This window comes from Nematostella vectensis, chromosome 3 (genome assembly GCF_932526225.1).
Source record: "Nematostella vectensis chromosome 3, jaNemVect1.1, whole genome shotgun sequence".
Taxonomy (NCBI): domain Eukaryota; kingdom Metazoa; phylum Cnidaria; class Anthozoa; order Actiniaria; family Edwardsiidae; genus Nematostella; species Nematostella vectensis.
The window spans coordinates 12,740,422-12,763,186 of record NC_064036.1 but is presented as its reverse complement, the minus strand read 5'-3'; the positions used below and the strand labels follow the sequence as shown (position 1 = coordinate 12,763,186).

The 22,765-nt window shown below is 40.9% G+C and overlaps 3 protein-coding genes across 3 annotated transcripts; 1 reads left to right on the top strand and 2 right to left on the bottom strand.

The window, feature by feature from the left end:
- On the top strand, positions 1-4,719 carry LOC5518779 (major facilitator superfamily domain-containing protein 6-A). The gene is made up of 3 exons (XM_032363618.2): positions 1-2,042; positions 2,584-2,771; positions 3,264-4,719. The coding sequence occupies exons 1-3, from the start codon at positions 362-364 to the stop codon at positions 3,393-3,395; spliced, it is 2,001 nt and encodes a 666-aa protein (XP_032219509.2). The 5' UTR covers positions 1-361; the 3' UTR covers positions 3,396-4,719.
- A 534-nt stretch (positions 4,720-5,253) lies between these two features.
- LOC5518775 (RING finger protein nhl-1) lies at positions 5,254-7,722 on the bottom strand. Its single transcript, XM_032363607.2, has one exon. The coding sequence runs from the start codon at positions 7,534-7,536 to the stop codon at positions 5,278-5,280; it is 2,259 nt and encodes a 752-aa protein (XP_032219498.2). The 5' UTR covers positions 7,537-7,722; the 3' UTR covers positions 5,254-5,277.
- Positions 7,723-8,045: 323 nt separating this feature from the next.
- Positions 8,046-22,506, bottom strand: LOC116602237. Its single transcript, XM_048725446.1, has 12 exons — positions 22,420-22,506; positions 14,938-15,238; positions 14,288-14,515; positions 13,802-13,956; positions 12,143-12,322; positions 11,695-11,908; positions 11,046-11,197; positions 10,436-10,637; positions 10,002-10,162; positions 9,540-9,703; positions 8,882-9,087; positions 8,046-8,188 (listed from the first exon to the last, which is right to left on the bottom strand). Exons 2-11 carry the CDS (start codon positions 15,227-15,229, stop codon positions 8,901-8,903), a joined length of 1,935 nt encoding a protein of 644 aa, XP_048581403.1. The 5' UTR covers positions 15,230-15,238; positions 22,420-22,506; the 3' UTR covers positions 8,046-8,188; positions 8,882-8,900.
- Between the last annotated feature and the right edge of the window lie 259 nt (positions 22,507-22,765).

Below are 22,765 nucleotides of genomic sequence, written 5' to 3'. Positions count from 1 at the left end.
AAAATCCTCCTCGAAATAACACTTAACTCACTTAAATACACAATTAATCGTGCAAGCGCCCCTTTTTACCCTTTCTAAAAGAGCAAGAAATCTTGAAAATCCATTGATTCGTTTGAAACGCGATTTTATGATTTATGCGTTAATTTCATACATATGTGACAGAGCACATGGCATGCTTCGACGACCCTTTTGTCTTGTGTGGAGACTAGCGAGTGATATTCAAATTTCAGTCACTTTACCCGAGTGAATCAGGAAATCAAGCGGGGAATTCGCTCTATTAACTAACGAAGAAACACGTCTCCCACTCACCGCAATGACTTGAGTAATAACGAAGACATGTGAAGACTTGACTTGTGAAGACATGATTCCCTGCTCATACAAGCGCATTGAGGATGAAAGTCTTCCTGATAACAAAGGTGTAAAAAGCAGAGAGAAGCTATTTTTAACTTTACAAGATATTGACCGTGGCTTCATTATCTCAAAGTTATTTTACTTCTTGTTCTACTCGTCTCTTGGGGCTTTATTTCCATTTTTAAGCTTGTACTACAAGCAGTTATGGCTCTCACCGATCCAGATTGGAATCTTGTTGGCCTTGAGACCAAGTGTGAAACTTGTTTGTTTGCCTCTTTGGAAAATGGTCACCGATAAATTCAGTAAATACAAGTTTGTGTACTTCATATCCATGTTCGGCTGGATTATTGGGTATCTTGGCCAAACGTTCGTATGTCCTGTACAACTGCCTTGTTATGTAGAAAACCCATTAACAACCCAAGTGGCGATCCCTACTACATATTTGGCGCCATTCAACCAATCGGGTAAATTATTAAACCTTTCAACACGAAATGTCACCTCGATAAATTCCTGGAATGGAAATGACATGAAACTGATAAAACGAGACAGATCTGATCGTTATACAGTCTTACCGTATGAGAAATTTTCAACAACCGATGGTGAGCTTTCTGCTAAGGATAATGAATTTTTATCGAGGTTACTGGCGAAGGGCCCTGGTCCCGCTTCACTTATTGTCCATAGGAAACTCATAAAAGAATCCGAAATGTCAAAGAAGCCTACAGTCGGTCACCAGAAAGAAGCAGGATACCACAAAGCGCCAGAGAGAGAATTTCTAGGAGAAAAACGATTGCTCTTCGAGAGAAAAAAAGGCGCAGAGAAGCAACTCCTGCAGAAAAGGAATGAAAACTATGCAACTATAGAACCTCTTGTGCTCAAGCGTTCCTCCACACATTTCTCAAAGAGTAAATCTACCCTTACTAAATCGAAATCTAAAACCAGCCCTCATCCATCCCATGACTTTAGAGTTCACTACAATTCTTTGATCTTTCTGACTCTGCTGGTGATCGTTTTTCTAACCGAAGTCCTGACAACACCAACTCTAATGCTGGCCGACAGCGAGGTGGTACAAGCTCTAGCTAACACAGAAAGCAGGTACGGCGATCAGAGGCTCCTCGGCTCTTTTGGCCTCGCCCTCGCAGCTCTTTTGGCCGCACTGTGGACCACGCTGTGGAGCGAGTGTCACTACACAGACACCATTAATTACTTGCCTTGTTTCTACTTGTTCGAGATCGCTCTAGCTGCCACCATCATCATCAGCCTTTTCTTCAAGCTCGATTCGCCAGATATTGAGGGAAACGAAGTGAACATTTTTGATGGTCTGAAATTCTTTAAGACTCCTCGAGCAGGATTTTTTCTTTTGACGATTTTCTTGCTTGGATTTGCGCACAGCATACAGATTTCGTTCCTGTTCTGGTTTCTTCAAGATTTAGGCGGTACACCTATACTTTTCGCGGTCATCATAATTGTGTACTCGTTTGCAGAAGTGGTTATGTATTTCTCGTCAAGTTTTGTGGTTCAGAAGATAGGACATCAAGGGACATTAAGTCTTGCACTGGCTTGTTACACTGCACGCTTTCTCATGTACGCCAACCTCACGGATCCTTGGCTGGTAATACCTATCGAGCTTGTACAGGGCTTGACCTATGGCGGTGTGTGGTCTATCGCACCCACCTACATCAGCGTGCCTGAAGGTAGGTGTATTGTTCATGATGGTGATGATGACGATGATAATAATGGTGGTATTGGTGGTATTGGACGATGATGATGATGATAGTTAATTTCTGCTAGTGAAGACAATGGCGTCGAAGATAATGATGGTAATGATGATCTTTAATAATTTAACTGATATGGCCGAGGTATTTTAAAGTATCTAAAAAAACTTTTCCACTTTATAAATTACTTCTAGTTTTCCATTTCTCCTGTATATAGTTTTAACAGAAGGATTTACATATACAATATATGATCGGTTTACAAATTATGTAATGGTAATTGAGACTATCTTGGTCCTGAACATGACGGGATATAATGTTAAGGTGGTCTACATCACTAAGATTTTCATCATCCATTGTTATGAGCACCAAAGCTGTTATATCGATGACGACGTTAACGATGATGGTTATTCGCCCATTATATGTGTGTATCATACTTGTAGAAATATGTGGTGATATAACGGAAACTACGTGAAAGTATAATTATAAATACGTTGTCCCTGCGTTCTTTTCCTGTTTGTAGAAGCTTTGAGTATGATCCAGAACATTCTTCAAGGTGCGTACTGGGGTGTCGGGATGGCTGCAGGCTCACTGATCAGCGGTGTTGTAATTCAAGCATACGGGGTTCAAACAGAGTTCAGCGTGGTAGCGGTAATCGCGTTTGCACTGTTTACCGTTCACGTGTCTCTCGTTATTAGCGACAGAGTAAAGGTAAGATTAAAGCTGTCTCTTTTTAACAAGAACGATAATAAGAGGGAAAAAAGGCTATGCTAGCACTATATTCAAATTTTAGTCACGTAAATGTCCATTTAGCTGGAACGGCTTTTTTTTGCCCGACGTTTTTTTTTTAGCATACTGTCATTGCCAATCCACCGTTTAGTCCCCGTGGTCGCGAGGGGGAGGGGGGGGGGGGAGAGTTCCTGTTAGATACGTCTGTCTGTACGTTTGTCGTGCAGCCGCTAAAGATATTTAAATATATATGATAATAACGCCGCGTAAGCTTAGAATGGCGACCATGCATGAACAGCATTCCCAGTGTTTCCGCTGTCCGCCAGTGGACATCACGATGCCTTGTCAGTTAATCATTTAAATGTCAACATTGCCACCCATTATGTCCGCCATCGTTACTAATTCTAGTTCCTTATTGTCAACATGGCCACCCATGTCCGCCATCGTTACTAATTCTATTTCCTTATTTCTCAGGCTATCGACGAAGAGCTTGCGCAGAGAAAGCAGGAGGGATTAGATAATTTACTAGCGGTGAAGAGAGAGCCCACACTATTCATTTGTGCGCCGGCAGCTCCCCTTGTGCCATGCTTATTCTACGCAAGATGACTAAAGCCACCTGCTGCAGTTGATTCGTAAATAGTTGGCTCTTGATAACTGGAATTTCTAAGGAAAATCGGGTTAGTTAGAGTTATCAGGAGTTATCAAAATAATGATGGTACTTTTCTCATTCCCATACTAAAAATAACCCCGGAGGCTCGATTTCATCTTAACTCCATTCATATATATTCTTAAAAGTAAAATTTTAGGCACCGCGGTGATCCTAGAACCTAAACAGAACAGAATCAGAACCGAAACAGAACCTAATAGCAAGGGGGGGGTAATTGTTAATAACAAAAAAAAATCAAAATTACCTATTTTCTGCATAGAATTACAGAGTAGGGCTGGAAATACGTCAAAAAAAATTTACAGCGATTTTTGCGCTATTTTGCGGATTTTAGCTAAATTTCTATTTCAGTCATCACTAGCATGAAATACCCAAAAGGCGATCCTACACATACACATAGCTCAATACAATTGAATAAAAAAATACGAGGAAACGAATTTGGATTTTGTTCGTATAAATAGCAGCTGGTAGGAACATTTTTTTTTCTTTCTTTATTTTTCTTGCTTTCTTTATTTTTGTTTTTATTTGAACAGATCAGAAACTAGTCCAAAAAAAATTATGCAGATCTCATAAAGAAAAATATCCCCTTCTTTCGGATGATTTGATTTTATCCCGGTCAATTTGAGGCCAGTTTAAATTTAACTCTCCGTATTTGAAGCGCAGTTACTGTAGTTGATGTAGCTAGCGTGATGCCAAGCGCGTGATCTAAGCGTGACTTCCACTTGGGTGGTCTTCACCGTTCACAGCATTCATTATGTACAAAATTAGACGATTGCTGTTTGAAAACATCAGCAATAACTAAGCGCTAAATCGGTATAGAAACGTTTTATAAATGCATATTATTGCTATTTCCTTGCGTATTGCATAGAAATTTGCAAGCGTCTAAAACAAGAAACCAAACAAGGGATTCTAATCAGACATCAGTCTAGGATCCATACAAATTACAGAAGTTGCTATAAATAATTCAGGAAATCATATTTATATAATGCCTTTTCATCGATTCTAGCTGATTTTAATAGTTATAAAGGTGTTTTTATTATTTTTTTATTTTTTTGAAGTACCCCCCCCCCCCCCTGACCGTTTTTAGGTTCTGATTCCGTTCTGAGGGATTAGGTTCTAGGATCACCGCGGTACTTTTTAAGCTAAGGGTAAACTTTTGTCGCTTGTTGTAATGTGTAGACTGAGACAACACGTAGGGGTTTTGAATTCAATCTTTTAAATTAAAACAACCTGTATAATGAATAAAATGAATCTGTACACAATGAATATTTGAATTGTCTTGTTTGCAATATATGTTCTCTATCTAAGATTTTCCTAGTACAAAAACCATGATTACAATTTGACAAAACTAACTACTCTCATACCTCAAGGGCCAAAACGTTGAAAAAATAGTCTTCGCTTTTGGCGTTATTACTGTTTCTACAAAATATTTTATTCATTTTTACTATCAGAGCCAGACCATAAAACATACTACAAAACGTCATTTGACCGTCAGTTTGACAAACTTAGATGTAATAGTTTGCTATAAACTGTACACTTAAGGGCTGTCAGAAAGTGAACCAAGCAAATACATGTACACCAAGAGCAAGATAAGAGTGCATAAGCCAGATAACACAAGAGCATAAAAGAGTGGGTTGAACCACTTCCCTGGTTGAACCGGGTAACGCCAGTGCGACAGAAGAGGAACTTTGTGTTGTTTTCGTATTCACAGGCCTGGCACGTCTTTATTGCGCTAGTGTTGAACCAGTATGTTTAATATATATCTCTCTCTTTTTTAATGTATGGTGCAAAAAAAAAAAAAAAAAAACAGCACAAAAGAGCACATCATTGAAAAATCCTCAGTCGACTGTTAAACCCAAAGTCTTGCAGCACAAATAGCCTCCCATCCGCAGATATTGCAAGGTCCACATACCTACACAGGCCAAACCTCTCTTGCTCCTCACCAAAACTACTTATAAACCGTCCATCGAGGGTGAATATCTGAATACCCAGTCCAGTCCGGTCACTGACAAGAAGGTGATTATCCATGTCTATCGCAAGGCCACGTGGTCTGTAGTCTCCATGCGGGTCACCGTCTCGCATCCCGATACAGTACAAGAAAGACCCGTTAGTATCAAACACCTTTACCACCGACCCATCGGAGTAAGACACAAAGTACCGCCCACTGTTGTACGTGAGGTAAGCGGGGAAACGTCCATTTTCGGGGTTGTTAAAGTGTTTTAGGAATTTTCCATCTTCTGAGTAGATCTTCACGCCTGGATTCTGTCCTCCGCTGCACACAGCGATGTGCCCTTTATCGTTCACACATATCCCCTGTGGGTTCTCAAGCTCTGTTTGCCCAAATGCCAATACAATATCCTTGTGCTTGGAGAAAATTTGTATCCTATTGTTTTCCGTGTCTGATATTAATATATTATTTTCGGAATCAAAAGTGACCCCCGATGGCCAGCGCATGCCGCCTTTGTGCGTACCCGCTGACCCGAATTGCCGCAGATATTTGAGCTGCTTCCCTTGACAGTCGAAGAGCTGTATGCGGTGGTTACCGCTGTCCGCCACCGCAAGCTCACCATTCAGACTCGCTGCAACTGCACGTGGCTGCTGAAACTGTTCGGGGCTCCCTCCAACGGCGCTAAATACCTGTTTCAACTGATACCTTTCTCTCACATCTACTGTGAAAGGGCTGTTCTTAATGGGGTTATTATTTACGAACACGCTAACACTGTGGTACCCTAATGACTGTGGTGTAAACGTCACGTTATAGCGACCGTCTCGACGATCGTCGATGTCGTTACTCAAAAGCTTACCCTTAGGGTCACTGATACGAACTGTCACGCAATCCCCTTTGGCGTAACACATTCTTCCCGTAGAGCTCCCAGTAGCGACAGTAAATTGAGAAGCGTGGCCCGGGTAGCCTTCCTGCAGTCCTTTTCCTTCTACTGTGCAGCAGTTAATGTCTGTTGCGGTCACATGAATGGTCCCCAGTCGGCTGTTCTGTATTTGTTCGAGCAGCTTGTGGTCTACCGCAAACGATATCGTGACAGACTCGGGGGATTTCGTGACGGATTCTGTCACGAGTCTATCCAGCTCCTCGCATCGTCTGATGAGTAAGGGGTACGTTTGCAGTATTTCGGAGTTCAAGTTTCTTTGGAGGACGGACTGGGAGAAATCTATGCATTCGTTAATTTGCGTCACTTGTCCCTCAAATAGTTTCTTTTGCGCGATGTATTTACGGTAACTTTCCTTGTGAATGTTATCAAGCTTCGCCATCATACGCTGCTCATGACTTTTTAATGTTTCGATGATTAATTCAGTCTTCGCCCGAATTTCCTGCCGCACTAAGTTGACTTGTTTCTCTAGCAACAAAATAGCTTCGCTAGTTCTCTTCACCTGTCGTTCGCATACCGGAAACTTTAATTTTAGACTTTTCACTCGTTCCAGGAGTTCTGGCCGGCGTGCTTCTGTCGCTTCCGTCATCGATGTGAAGAAATGGCCCTTGTGAGAAGTGAGCGCACACTTTTGGCAGATGCATGAATTACAGTCATTGCATAAAAACTCCAATGTTTGGTCTTCGTGACTGGTAATTGAGCACGCGAAGGGTTTTCGCAACAAATCTCGCACATCCTGAGGCTCGAATTCATCCACTCTGACAAGGCGATGCTCTTTGAGTACTTTGACGAGTTTGTGCGCACTCCAACACTCGGTGCACAGGAATTCGCCGCAATGAAAACAATAGCAGACGAGTGGAGATTTACTATCGCAGCTACCACAACTTGCGGAAGAGTCCTGGGGGTTTTCTAGTAGTCTCAAGTCCAAAAGCCTTCGATGGTACAACGAGAATGGCAAAGTGTCGGGTGTAAAAGGATCCGGTATGTCTACACTTCGAGGGCATTTTGGGCACTGAAGAGTCAACTTTCCGAGCCGGCTTCTTACGATCTCCTTGACGCAGTCTGAGCAGTAGGTATGAAGACACGGCAGAATTTTAGGAGATTTAAACGGTCTCGAGCATATAGGACAACAAGAACTTTCATGCGCCGAGCGAATTATTCCTTCCGCCTCTTTTGACCGTTCCTCTGGTGCCGCCATATTGTTTACACCGTCGTGAGAGCCTCGGTCGAGCGCCAAGGTGGAGGCCGAGTCATGGGCGGCTACTGGGGGATCAATGGCAGCTGTCAATGGTCTTATGATAAGACCGTGTGTTAGTGAGTCAGACCCATTCAGAGAGACGCGATAACACTTCAGGCAAATAATCTGGATTTGCTTATAAAGAGAATAGCAGTAAGCGCGAGAATTGTCAAGTTTGTCAGCGTGGCAGGTGCAATGATTTTATATCAGGACTAATTTGAATTCTAATTGAAATTGAGCCGAGTTAGAATCAGTGTCCATAAGCCCATTTTAGCCCATAGTGATTCATCGACTAAATCATTTAGGCTAACCACAAACCTATGTTGTACATAATTTGAAAATCAGCGAACTCGATATAAAAGGCGTCTCAAAATTAGCGCTCCACTTTGGCGCAAAATCCGCACAAGGTCAGCGCTACTTCTTAGTTGAATCGATTTTCAATAGCTTGAATTATGAACCATATAAAATTGTAAGAGTTAAATCGTTTATTCAGTTGTTATTTATTTATTTATTTGCGAATAGTATTATGACATTGACGACATGATATGTCTTCAGGAGTAAGGGTAAACATGTGAAAAGGATGCATTTACCATGGGTCTTCATTCACAGTTTCCTGCAAAACAATAAAGGACCAAAGTTCTTATCATACAAAAATATAACTATAAGTATATTAAAGGGAATGTTTAAAATTATGCTTTCGATTATGCCGTATTATGAAGTAAAGTATCATAAAGAATCTGAATAACATATTTGACCATTCGACATAATCTCCCAGCTATCAGAGTATTGATACAGGTCTCAGTAATCATTGCATTGCAAGCTATGAAATATACACGATTCGCGAATCTCGGGCAGGTTACCAAGCAAACTATCTAGTTGAACGGTTGTGAAGAAAGTTGTGTGTTATATTTGGTGGGATTTAAGGGGGGAGGGGGGACACGGATAAGCGTGTTTGCGATTTTTTAAATGTAATATTTTCGGGTTGAAAACTTTAGCTGGTACATTCTTTATCTAGTATCTTGGGTTGGTAAGCTACAATCCTTTGTCTATCCAAAGTATAGGGTTCAATCGAAATACCCAAATAGCTTTGGACGTTAACAAGAGTATAATGGCTCACCCAAAACCGTTGTCGACTCTACAGCACTCCGTTTTTGGTGAACATTAGTGTATTTAGGTATAAGATAACAGGGTCCGGTATTTTTTTGGGAGCTGTAGTTTCTATTCCTGAATGACCCCCCAGGTAATTCCGTTATTTTTATAGCTGAAAGTCCCCCCCTCCCTGGAAAAATCGACCAGGTTTATCTACCTTTGCGCTCGATGAGTCCTTAGCCATCTTTTGGGCAATTGACTGCTTCGACATCGCCCACATCTAGGTCTAAGATGTCTGCGATGTCGTCGTTACTCCTCATCCTTGCTCGTAGGGCACATATCCGCTTCACTTCTAAAGGAGTCACCGCGTGTTTCGGGCATTTCTCTACAAGCTTTTCAACCTGCTCCTCGGTCACGCCCAGGCTAGAAGAATTGTTTGAAATTTACGAATATACAATGGTATAAAGCTTGACTTGGATAAGAATCAAGCTTTCAACGAATTTTGTTTGCAACGTTTGAATCATGTCAGAAATAGTGAGAAAGCATCCATTATTTTCCGCTAAAATCTATTGTGATATATTTTTGAATTTGGTAAATGAAGTATGCAATTTTTTCACGATTTATATTTTGGAATTTCTTAATATAATTTCGAAAATGAATTAAAAACAACATGATAAGCATTATTGACTAAGTATTTTGGAAATTTGGAAAACAATAAAATCCAAAAATCCAAAATTTACGAGGAACTCCATGGTATTACATGTTTATGATATAAAAGTGCCAAAAATATAGCTCGCGATCATAGCTCGAGGCAATGACAGCTCGCTCTTAGCCAATCAGCATTGAGTAATTTTTCCCTTCAATTGCATGCTTACCTTATCGCTATATCTGAGTTAACATAGCCTTCATCTTTACGCAGACATGCTTGCGACTTCTTTAAGTCTGAGTTGAGCACACAGTCGGTATTGAAGTTGTTAAGCTTACTCTTGTCCTCTATGGCCATCGTAAGGGTGGGCTCGTCAATGTACGTAAACCCCATCTGCATATCATGATAAGAAGGCTGTGAGTAATCTGTAGCGAATAGGCCTTCAAGATGTGAAAAAGCTGGTACTCGAGAATTTTACTGTTACCGTGTTCTCCTTGAAGACCATAAAGGATAATTTACACAGATAGAAAAAATAAAAATATGTTAACTTGATTCAAGACACCTTCACGAACTAAGGAACATATGTGATAATAATGTCATTATATATAGTACATAATGTCATTGGAAATCTAAGCTTTGACAGTTTGTATTGGCGTTGATAGCTTTCTCACTACTGCTATAATGTCGGTACCGTGTTTCTGCACTCCTTTGCGTTGGAGTCGAAGGTATTGAGGCCGGAGGAGTATAGGGAGCTGAAAGTGTCGCTCCCTCGCTCACACTCACGCAGAACAAACTCCACCATCTTGACCTTGTTCGTATAACACGTCATGGTGAACGGCAGCGACCCCAAGCCTGCAATCGAACGTCAAGATCCAACCAATCAACAACCGTGAACATCAAACAGACATGACATGGTGGGACTGTGGTGTCATGTAAATCTCTTTATTATAACCACCTAAACTTTATGTTTGGCTTGACGTTCTTTTGGGGTGGCCTGTTAAAGTTTTGGGTTTCCTCTGGTTGATATTGGACAACACCTGAATTTCTCAATATCCCCTAGCTCACTTGCTTAACTGCCAACCACAGATGTCCCGAACAGAACATCAGGGACGAAAGTAAGCTAACCGATAGAAAGATCCTCGAGAAGTTGATGGAGCCCCTTGTAGTCCCTGGTGATCGCGACGTTACTGATGTAGTTCCCAATCGCATCCACATTATTGCTAAAAGTGTTGGCCTTCCCTCCGAGCTTTTGTGCTGTCATCCTAACTTCATGAAGGTCTTTGACTAGTGGTGCACTTGCCATCGCGATGTGTAGATCCTCCCACACCTGTGAACAGTCAGTAACAAGCAGTAAAGTTCATGTCGCTCTACTCGGGATTCCTGCGGTTGGTTGTGAGGTAAAAGGGCCTGGGGAGAGCCATTTTCTAGCCAAACACAGGAAACCCAATGGGAGCCGCTATGACTAGGCTGAGTAGAAAATTAAAAGCAAAGGTGATGCTATATTATAGATGACACGACATCATTACTATAATTTTACATCACGGACTCTGCTTTTACGATTAAAGCGACAGTGAAGTTATCTGAAAACTGTGTTTTCACTCCACGCTTGCATGCATAAGACGTCTGAAATAGACGAAAAGATATAACGGTTTTCTACGTGATTTTCGACAGTAAAATCCCATACTAGTAAAAAGCAGTGTGCGACTGATGGCTGTTGGCAAAATATTGAACTCGCCTTCTCTATGAATGCTTTGGAAGTAGTTGCGTTACTGATAGCTTCATCCATTAGTCTATTGGCCTTTTTGAATTCCTTCAACGCTTGCTTCAGGTTCTTTGCTTTTTCGTAGCATCCCTGTGCACTCTCGACAATGCCATAGATGTCATACGCTAGAAAATATATCGTACGTGAATCACACACTCGAGATGATAACTATATTTGGGACGGTCTAAGTGTATAGTGCAAGGGCCTAACAAGATTTGTTTAGGGACACATCTGCTAGTAAAGGTCTAGTTAAAGTTGCTGTCTTCAGTTGGATTCTACTCCTTATACTCAATATCTTTTTTACAGCAACTCGCCAGATAAACAGATATGGATCTTCTGATCGAAAATTAGAGAAAAGATGCAAAAAAAATATTTTATACAAGCCAAATGAATATGCAAGTATGCTGTATACTGACAGTATGCTGACGGTGTAACATTTTGACCAAGTTAGAATCGCGATGATGTATTTGATCTCTATATTAACATCCATTTTGTTGTGGCTACTTCCCATCTCTTCTATCTCTGTTCCCACCTTTTCGTTAGCTTTCTTCATTTTTATATCTGTTTGATGCAAAGAAGTACGTCCAGGCTAAAGAAAAGACCATAGCAAAAATATTTTCACCTGTAGAGACGAACTCGAACACCGAGGAGAGGATGTTTGCCAATGTGCTGACGACTCGTACTGCCTTAGTGTACTTTGTCTCGATCTTCTTACGGAACTTTTGCAACTTCATGCTGATGGCGTTTCGTGTCTTTGCCATCCAGCTCTTAGACTCGATGAACTTGGGGCTGGATTTTGGCGGCTTTTTTAGCACATTATTCAAATTTTCGTCCAGCTAAAGATGCGTAGAAAATTAGGTAAACATTTTTGGCACAGAGCACTTGTCACTTGGGGTAAAGCTCCCTTCAATGAAACACCAGCACGCATTCTTGATAAATATGACAGATGATTAAACAACATGTTTAGCTTTCTTGCTCACTTTGTCCAATAAGGGGACAAAGCGAAGGGGCAGCGACAGAAAATACACTTTAAATATGTAAAATAAGTGGAAAGCGGACGTTAAAAGTACCTCGAACGCTTTCCTGTGCCCAAGTCGATTAGATGCGAATCGCACGAGTCCAGGCAAACTAGGGAGTATCGCTGTGAAGAATGGAACTGCCAAGTTTATCGTGGTATCGATCGTGTCTTCGTACATAGACTCGACCTCCAAAAACCCCAACTCATCGGAATTTTTACGTCGCACAAGTTCCTACAACAAAATGCAATGTTATTTGGAAAATCCGATTTGTTTTGTAGGGTATAAATGGATTTTAGTAAAGAGTTTTATGGAACGATCAGAAATTGCAGTTCGAGTATGCGGTGTGGCGATACCATATCCTATCGGTCAATTTGCATACGGCTTATGCGATCGCCGCGACCATCTTCATGCGACCACGTCGAAGATGCTCCTATAATTTGCTGGGACCGCGCACACCTGTAACATGATGCGGTCACCGCGACCATGAAAATGCGGCAGAGCCGTAGCAGGCCACGTAAGATTGGGGGGGGGGACACAATACAGAAACATTAAGATAGCCACACCTCTTCTGGTCATTTCCTTATAATTTTTTAAAACATTGGGGGGCGGGGGAACATACCCGCTACGGCCTTGTGCGGTCATATATCGTATTGATTGGTTGCTGCAACCATGCGCATGCGCTCGCCCCTTCCACGCTTGGCCTTACAAGTGCGATCAACGCGACTATAGCAGCGACCATGTATATTCGATCTATAGCGACCATGCGCGTGAAGCAACTGTGACCATGCACATGCAGTAACCGCGTTCAGCCTCCATACGATCACAGCGATCTGCTGCCAACAATTACATGCAGTCATATGGCGGTGGCCATGGACGTGTGGTCTCTGCGTACATGAGCATGCGGTCACCGCGACCATGCACATGCGGTGATACCGCGACCATACACGTGTAGCACAAACAAGTGATCGTGACAGCCGTTGCAGCCATGATCTCTATGTGTCGACCTCTTGTTCGGACGCGACCACCTGCGGTCATATCGCGACCATACACGTGTAGCACAAACAAGTGATCGTGACAGCCGTTGCAGCCATGATCTCTATGTGTCGACCTCTTGTTCGGACGCGACCACCTGCGGTCATATCGCGACCATACACGTGTAGAACAAACAAGTGATCGTGACAGCCGTTGCAGCCATGATCTCTATGTGTCGACCTCTTGTTCGGACGCGACCACCTGCGGTCATATCGCGACCATACACGTGTAGCACAAACAAGTGATCGTGACAGCCGTTGCAGCCATGATCTCTATGTGTCGACCTCTTGTTCGGCTGCGACCACCTGCGGTCATATCGCGACCATACACGTGTACAACAAACAAGTGATCGTGACAGCCATTGCAGCCATGATCTCTATGTGTCGAACTCTTGTTCGGACGCGACCACCTGCGGTCATATCGCGACCATACACGTGTAGCACAAACAAGTGATCGTGACAGCCGTTGCAGCCATGATCTCTGTGTCGACCTCTTGTTCGGCTGCGACCACCTGCGGTCATATCGCGACCATACACGTGTAGCACAAACAAGTGATCGTGACAGCCGTTGCAGCCATGATCTCTATGTGTCGAACTCTTGTTCGGCCGCGACCACCTGCATCTGTACGAGGGTGTGGTCCTGCATCTGTACGAAGGCGTGGTCCTGTAACTATAGTACCTTTATTTCCGTGGTCTTGTTCGCAATCCCGATGTTTATATCTGGTGATATTGCATTAACCAAGTACTCGGAGTGATCCACGATGTTGTTCAGCTCAAATAAAACAAACGTGAACTTGTTGCTCGTCGACTCCGCCCATTCTTGCATATTTTGTGCTGTAATACCGCAACAATAAGGCTTTGACATTGGTGGAGGACTGAATTATAAATAGATTACCTTTTGCCCATATCTTTACGTCCCTTATACCTCCCTCACATTATATCTATTATACCAATAATTTAATACATGGCGTTAGACCTACCCGTTACACCTCGTCTCTATTTATACCATGGATTGTAGTTAAAATACGAATTACTTTCTTGAATTTCGTTGATAACCTCATTTTTATCAATCCAATATTAGATTATTTTGAGTTTTTTTAATGCTGCTAACTCTAGTTACCTATTGAGATTTTTTTTTAATTCTAGTAGAGGTAACACTTCTCACCCTCAAGCTGCATGTTGTCTAACTGATGGCTCTTTTCTTCAAGCGTCTGCCGTAATCTCTCAGCCTCCTCGTACCCCTCGCACGCTTGCGGGTAGTCGATGCAGCATCCCGCGATTCCCCGAAAGATCGCGTTACTCAAGCTTGCGATGGTGACCAAGGTAGGAATAACTTTTTTGGCGAAGCTGAACACTTTGATGGTGTATTTGACAACCGATCCTAAGCCATTCCCTGTGTTTTTCAAAAAAAATCAATGAGCTCTTCACCTGGGATATCTACCTCCCTAGATATCCCTTTTTTCCGCATCACATTTTCGTTATCTGCCTTGAGCAGAGCAACACGCATATCAATCTGCAATGGCTGTCGTTTTTCTAAATGGTCTAAAAGTGCCTGGGGCGAGCGCGCGGGAGACCTGGAATATTCTAAAACGATAGGGACTAGGCTCCATTTCCAATATGGCTGCCAGCAAAATCGTAGTAAACACGAATTCCTCCAAGTTTACGTGGAAATTCTCGACTTACAATCCAGAGCGATAAAAAAGCAAAAAATTGATTGAAGCGGGACTCCCAAATATGGTATGTAGTGCCTTATAAGAAAATGACCGAGCGATCTAGAAATACGACAGTTTTTAAAACAAGATTGACAGATATCACCTCTTTTTCCAGTTTTGATGTGGTCGTGGTAACCACTTATGTCGCTTTCATCTCTTTCAACATCATTTTTATCGCTGTCATCATCACCATGGTTGACATCGCTGTCATCATTATCATTGTCATCATCGTCATCTGTTATCTCCTCGACTTCATGCTTGTGCTGCGCTATGTCTAAGCCTTCTGCGAAAGCCTGTGGACCAGGTCGGTAAATCAGCGCTAACTGTGCAGGCGCGAACTCGTGTAGCAAAACGAGAACACATAGAACAAATGCTTTGCGTATGCGCAACTGCATGATCCAAGGCTGAAAGAAAGAGGCAAAAGCGTGAGCAATTTTGTATCTGATGCAAAGGGGAATACTGTTTCAGAAAATATCGCCAGATATGATCATCGTACCTTATGCAGTATATTGCACATGCATTAGTTAAAAAAAAAAAAAAAAAAAAAAAAAACAGGAAAAATGTACTATTATCCGAAATTTTCAAAGAAATTTCGAAATCCCGTGCCTACAGAAAGACGGGTAGAATCCGTTTTGTACACGGCCGAGTCCACGTGTTTCAACCCTAGTGTACGTTTAGGAAGGTCAAATATCTACAGCGCAGATCGGCCAGGCTTGTGAGTGCATATATAGACACATAAAAGGAATAGTAAGCTATGCGACTGCTTGTACCGTCTTATGTGGTCATTTCCGTCCCTCATACATGCAAACCAGCCGCTCAATGAATGTCAACAGAAACAAAGTAAAACTTGCATTATATATAGATTTAGGCGATTTAGGCACAGCCTAAAGCGGAGCCATCATTTTAGAGATAACGTATTTTTTTATTCTGAAAGTCTAAAAATGCTGTGCTATAAAAGAAGGGTTGAGTTTCTTTTAGAATCAGCAGCAAGAAGGTTCATAACAATTATTTCATTCAAGCATATTCCAACATTAAATGAAATGCTATTGAGTGGTTGCTTGTTTCTTATACCCTGAGTGTTAAGTTTTGTATTTACTCGCTTTACGCCATTTTGTTTTTGTAACTACTGCGCATCGTCTGATGCTACGGTCGTCTGAAGCCGAAAACCCTAGCTAATAGCGTTCCATGATTTATATTTTCATTTTGTAAAAAAAAAGGATATCGAAGTAATATAGATCGCCAGCGGTGGCTGGCCTCTACAGATATGGCGCTCAAAACCTTCTGATCGTTAGAATAATAGAATAATTCTGGCTTACGTCAGGTTTTGGGCTAAACGTGTCCTCTCTTAAGGTTGACGCTAGTATCGTCAAAACTAGAGTTTTTGAACACTTTTTTTATAGCACCGTCGTTTCTTCGGCACCTCGAAGAAAATGTCCCTGAGAAAGGATGAATCCTCTGTTTGGAAAAGAAATCCCCGCGGACCCTGGGCACATGCTAGCGTACGCGCATCATTCTGAAAAGTCTCTTTCAGTTTGTTTCAGAATAACTTTTTCCCCTCTATTACAATAACGGTCCGCCGATCACTGATCCGTACCTTAGGAAAAGCCTCGAAAACTCTGTCTTTTAGTAGAAAACGGTTCAAGGATTTCTCATTCCCAAAATCTCCCAAGCGTGTCTCATGTACATTGTGGAGCTCGGACATCAGAAAAAGTAACGTACCATTTTCAACAGCCTCCACTATAAGCCTGACAAAAGCTCTATACTTTTTTATCATCCTCTCTCGCTTCCTGGAGACCTTTCCTTTTCTTATGCTCCACGGCCCTTTCCATCCCTGAGGTAATCATTAAGACATCTTTAGGATAATAAAATAGTCCTCTATTGGTGCGGCGATTATTCAGTATGATGCACGTAGGGAGCAATAAGCACTGTTTTTTTCATAGTACCTCTGCTGGTAAGGTTTTTTTTAAAGTGCTTTCGAGCATTAATACCGCAAATTTGTGACAATTCCTGTGCCATTTTGCGCTATTTGCGCGACAAAGAGTTTCTACAGATGTTTCTTCTGCAGAACATCCAAATCCTCTAATATATAGATTTAGGCACTGCCTAAAAGCGGAGCCAGCATGACTTTTTTCCGCATAAACTTGTGTAGAACCCCCCTTCCCTGGACTTTCATTATGCATCATGTTCCACCACCCTCAAAAAGGTGCCATATGAAAAACATATAAAGATTGCATGTTCTATAAATACTGCAATTATAATTAAAAGGTGTCCTCCCAATCCTCCTAGGGAATACCTAGAACAAATATGTTTTTTGTTCTAGGTAAAAAAGTATTTATTGACATTAATAAAAGGATATCATTAACTAAACTATACTTGATAGACAACTGATACAGCAAAATTAGCAAAATAAATTTATTTTTGGTGACCTACATTAAATACCAATGCCTTATATGTACATCCTGCCCTGGGTCATGCCTCTTAGCCAGCAGCTTGTGTCTCAGCTTGATTTCAGAATCTCTGGCTGAGATTAACCTGAAAAAGTTTGGAGAAAAGCATTTAAGAAAAAACTGGTAATTTTCTTACGATACAAATATTATACCACAAAAACCTAATTCATAAAACCTAAAACTAAAAATAGTCCCAACTAAAATTTTCTAAAATGATACCCATTACAGAAAATGAACATATGAACTTTGCTGTCTCATCAAGCTCTATGATCTGATGAGCCAGATGTTAAAAAGAGCTTTTATAGGAGAAGCTGCAGAGGGAAAAAAACATTGCTTTTGAGCAAATTGATCCTCTACAAAAAAGCTGTCTTGGCTTTCTATGAAACCTGAATTTTACTTAGGTACCCAGGGTTATTGAAAATATTGTAGGTGGTATAAAAACAAGGTATATTTTTAGGTAATAACAGATCCTCAAAGTCCAGAATTCCAGAATAGTCGATTTAAAGTTAAAGGGTTTATCAAATATATGTTGTTTTTCGCAAATTACTATTACTTAGGGTTCAAGGAGACCAGTTCTCAATTTCTTTAAGGTTTTAGGAAACCAGTTCTCTATTTCTTTCTCCAAAGAAAGCTGGAGTTTACCCAAGTAATTCATTTAAGCCTTGCTCATGTTTGTGAGAATTTGACCAATCATTTATTGAAATGAATTAAAAATCACTTTGGTTTTATTTCTAATATATCATAGCTGTCAACCCAACTTGGACATAAATCTTGTGAAATCGGATGAAATACAGAAAATATGTGAAAAAAAAGAGCAAGAAGCCAATGCGGAAGAATACAGAGAATGTATAAAAATTCTCACAAAGATTAGGTTTATGATAAGGTTCAAAATCTTGTGACAGAGTTGACAGCTCTGGTAACTTATATTCAATTCATTCATGAAAAGTAGTTATAATTTCCCTATGATAGATGGTGAATAGCAGATTTAGAGATCGAATATGATAAATACAGCATAGAATATTTATTCCCTGAGGTAAGTACTTAAAGTAAATTAAATTCAACAATGAAAAAGGTGTTCAAAGTTTGAAAACAAAACAACTCCGAAAGATCGTTCCGCTAAGTACTTTATACAATACGCCAACTTACCTAAGTCTGCCAGTGCAAGAACAAATACATAGGAGCACTTGTCGGAGAAGGTGTCCATAAAATTAGCTTGTTTTGTTTTCTTTATCTTGTGGCTTACTCTGACATTTCAGCTGACCTTGACTCGAGCACAAGACTTGACTCTTCAAAACTTTCAACCATGCTTTTTCACAGTCTTTTGCACATAATTAGACAAGTTCATATCCGTGGTTAGCATTTCCACGAATGATTTTTTTCAAGCACTTATTTTTCGAAAATTCTTGGCTTCTCTGCAGTCAGTTTGTGTGTGTTTTAAGGGGCAGAAATACTCTAGCAGCGTCCGCCATATTGTTTTGCGCGCTCTCAAGGCCTGTGCCGAGGCAGATCGCGGCTGGATGGCTGGCTGGATGGATGGTAGTCCAGACCTGGGACTCTCTTTGCGCTCGACATTCTAGCTCGCGTGAAAGAAGGTCCAGTATTTATTGCATGCGCGAACATGTACCAATCAGCGACCTTCGCGGCAAAAGTTGAAATACGAGCGCGCGCAATAACGGACGTGCCAAAGGAGGGTCGATTCCCGCTAGACTTTGTCGAGCGCAGAGCTCCGAAAATCGATCATCGCTAAGTTGAAAAGAATGTTTTGTGCATGTGAAGGAATATCAGCGAACTGCTTGGGATTTGTTTTCTATAAAAACGCGGTAAAGTGTGATTGAAAATCAAATTCAAAAAAGCGCGCGCTCGCCTGAAATGGCGCTATTGCCTAAAGCGCGCACGTGAAAATAACGAAAACGGAAAAGCTATTTGATTGATAAATTTTCCAGACTCTAATTATCATCTGTCCTGTTCTCAGAAAAGATTGACAATCAAGTATTTACCCACGACCAAAATCAGCGTATTATTTTTTAAATAAACCCTCGCACGTCCCTTTCGCATCCATCTTGAACTAAGCAACCAGGCCACACCGCATATATGCGGTGTATTTTCGCGCATGCGTATGCAATAAATACTGGACCCTCTTTCACGCGAGCCAGAATGTCGAGCGCAAAGAGAGTCCCAGGTCTGGACTAGATAGATGGCAGCTTGTGACAATGACGTCATTGACCACAAAAACTGAGTCGCCTAGTTATAGACCATTTCTATACCTATGGGGCTCCGCGCTGGCTCCGCTAATATTCTCAAGAAAAGAATCACAACCTAATGACTTTGATTAAGGAGGCATATCTATAGCATCTTATTGGTTTTTGGTGTCCAGTTGACAGATACTTACAAATCCCCCTTATTAAATCCTTCTCTACCTCTTTTTATTTAGCCAACGTCAAAATAGTAATAGTAATAATAATAATAGTTTATTACGACACTCTTGCAGACAAAAGTCTGAATTACAGTGAAGGGTCATTCACGCCACTACTTTACGCAATATTACTGAAATCGCACACTAACAAAATTATTAAACCTGTCTGTATTTCCTTGAAACCTATCGGTACGCATGTAGCCAGACCGGAGTGAGTAGCTATGGTTGACTTCTGTAGCTTTAGGAATGATATAGTTTAGAGGAGGCGATATTTTCGCTTTGGTGACAAAACTCTCACAGAGGCTATCACGACGAGCAGATAAGGACATGAGCCCTGCATTAGTAAGAGCCGTGCAATAATCAGTATGCGTGAAAATAATGCGCATCGCTCTCCTTTGCACCGCTTCCAGAAAGTCTGATAGGAAAACTGGTAGACCTGCCCACACTGGTGCTGCATATTCTAGTACCGATCTTATCAACGCACAGTTTATACGGACTAAGTCATTAGACTGAACACCGGATTTTTTTAGTGATCTTAAGGCATATTACCGTTTGCTGGCCTTCTTAATAACGTACTCTACATATATACCCTATAGTTGCGATTAATCGCAGATTTAGAAGAAATAAATTTAAAATCAATACAAAATTTCATATTTAGTAGGTTATAGACATTGTACGTCCTTGATACATAAAGAATGATCTTTTTTACCTAAATACGCGATTTTATGAGGTACTTACAGCATATACAGTGCCAATATAAGCCGCCATCTTGGATGAGGGGGATTGGGTCTAGCTTTGAAAACGTTTTCTCTTAAATAAATCACTTTAATGCAGCCGACGACAGTTTTATCTTGAAATATTAACAAATACTTTTATTTCCCCTACCAAAAACAACAACAAGATATTTCGCGTTAGTTTTTGAAATCAAGATCTTTTAAATTTCACCAAATGGAGCCCGTGATTGACGCTTTTTTCTAATTTTTATTCCGTTATTACACAAAATCCTCAAGTGGTACCGGTGGGCACCGGTCTCAATATTAATTAGCATCCTCTTGGCTATCTTTATGCCAAGTTTGGTGCTTTTGTCCGCTATGTATAGATTGAAACACTAAGCAACCGGACTAGAGTCCTTCAAACAATACGAAGAAGCGAGGTTTATGAACTAAATTTTAGACGGGCTTGAAAGTGCTTGTCGGTGTAGCGTGATTGATAGAGCATCGGCATCGGTTATAAGTTCATGTCCAGAGCGTGGTAATTTTTTTCTCTCTTTCGCGTCTTTCTTAGACTTTTGAGAATCCTCATTCTTCAATAAAAATATTATCCCATTCATTTTTAGTTTAGTAGTTTATTCAAGGGTAAATCCATAATCAAGAATTTATAGCTAATCGATGAAGCCAACAGTTTTGAAAACATCTTTCAACGATCTAAATGTGCACACGATTATTGCCAAATATGTTGTATTGTATTGTGGTATACTTGAAATTACAGTTAAACATTTCTTAAACTATAATAGTTGTTGCAGTAGCTACATGCACGACTCGCGGGGCTATTTTTCTCATAGTGAAGAAAAAAAGTCAACTTCACGAGGAGATATCACTTAGTAAACATGAAAATACCATGTGCATTGTGGTAAGACATCAACCAAACAGAAAAAAGAAAAGGCGCTTGATAGAATAGATTGATCGAACATGGTGATTACAGGGGATTTATAGGGAAATACATTACGATTATTAATATTGGGTGGAAATTCATCACATTTTAAACAACGCAAGGAATGAAATTTCTGAAAGTAGAATATATAATCAAATTAAAAAGGGGGGCCGAGGGGGCTCTGCCCCCCTCTATTTTCAGACATTTAGTTAAAAAATAACCAGAAATATGAAGAAATATAGGGAATAACAATGAGTACGGACTTTTACTTTGGCCCCCCCCTTTTTTAAACTTATTCTGGAACCGCCCCTGGTGTTACACAGCTTACTACGGTTTACCCTCGTACTGATGGAGACAAATACTTAACATATAAGTACTTCCTCTTCTTCGTCATTAGATATTGTCCTGTCAAGATTCTTGTAACTTTTAAATTTGCTCCCAAAGCGAAGGATTCAATTACCCTCCATTTCCGAATGATGAGCAGCAGCTCGTCGGATTTTACACCAGTTGGACAAGGTTTATAGGAAATTAAGTGTTAACCCCCTCCCCCTTTGGGCTGCCGGAGAAAGCTATATGTGGCAAAAAGCATTCCCCCAGCCCCCCCTCCCATTTGTCACTGAGCCACCCCCCCCCCCCCCCCTCCTTTAGCGAAAAGCTAAAGGAGCACCCGCGCGCGATGACCAAATAAACTGAGTCGCATAGTTGTATACCATTTCTCTTATTCTCTATACCATTTCTCTATACCTACGCGCCGGCTCCACTTACATAAGGTATAGAAAAAAAAAACAGAAAAAAAGGCATTGTGAAAGATGGGAGTATTCAGTACTCGATGTGTCATTTCGCCAGAAAAAAATACAATGAGAATGGGGAAATTGTTAATTGTTTTGATTTTGGGACCGAGTCTTTTGGGCTGTTGGAAAAAAGGCTCGATAGCCTTGTGGCTTTGAGGGACATTGCAGAAAACAATTTTTTTGGTATCGGAAAAAGAATGCAGTGGATAGCCATACATTTTATGGTTAATTGCAAAATGTTATTTAATTTTAAAACTAAAATAGTTGAAAGGATGGTATTTTACCTTGTGACTGTATGGCCGCTAGCAAAGGGACGTTGAATGTCTAGTCGAGTCGTCAGTTTGGTAATAAAACGCTAGATATACACTGTCCGCGTCAGAGATGTCAATCAAACACGGCGATGTTATGCTGGCGCTAATTGGTAAGTTAATTACATAGGAATTTTTTAAATAAAGCCAAGGAGTCTGTATAAAGTTTTTTTAACAAGGCAGTGCACTTATCAGTCTACTTAAAGAAGTCCTTAAGAAAATCTTAAAGTTATCCTACTGCAATACATTTGAAAAGGCTTTTAAAGAACGATACCTTATATTTTCTTAAAAAACTGGTCCCAAAAGCAGGTCAAATGTCTTC

Bases quoted from the DNA above. Each gene is read 5' to 3' on its own strand.
- LOC5518779 (XM_032363618.2), top strand. From the start codon at position 362: ATGATTCCCTGCTCATACAAGCGCATTGAGGATGAAAGTCTTCCTGAT. The intron at 2,043-2,583 runs GTAGGTGTATTG...TCCTGTTTGTAG, and splicing joins CTACATCAGCGTGCCTGAAG to AAGCTTTGAGTATGATCCAG. The intron at 2,772-3,263 runs GTAAGATTAAAG...CTTATTTCTCAG, and splicing joins TTATTAGCGACAGAGTAAAG to GCTATCGACGAAGAGCTTGC.
- LOC5518775 (XM_032363607.2), bottom strand. From the start codon at position 7,536: ATGGCGGCACCAGAGGAACGGTCAAAAGAGGCGGAAGGAATAATTCGC.
- LOC116602237 (XM_048725446.1), bottom strand. From the start codon at position 15,229: ATGCAGTTGCGCATACGCAAAGCATTTGTTCTATGTGTTCTCGTTTTG. The intron at 13,957-14,287 runs GTGAGAAGTGTT...GCGGTATTACAG, and splicing joins AGACAACATGCAGCTTGAGG to CACAAAATATGCAAGAATGG. The intron at 11,909-12,142 runs GTACTTTTAACG...ACGCATCTTTAG, and splicing joins GGCACAGGAAAGCGTTCGAG to CTGGACGAAAATTTGAATAA.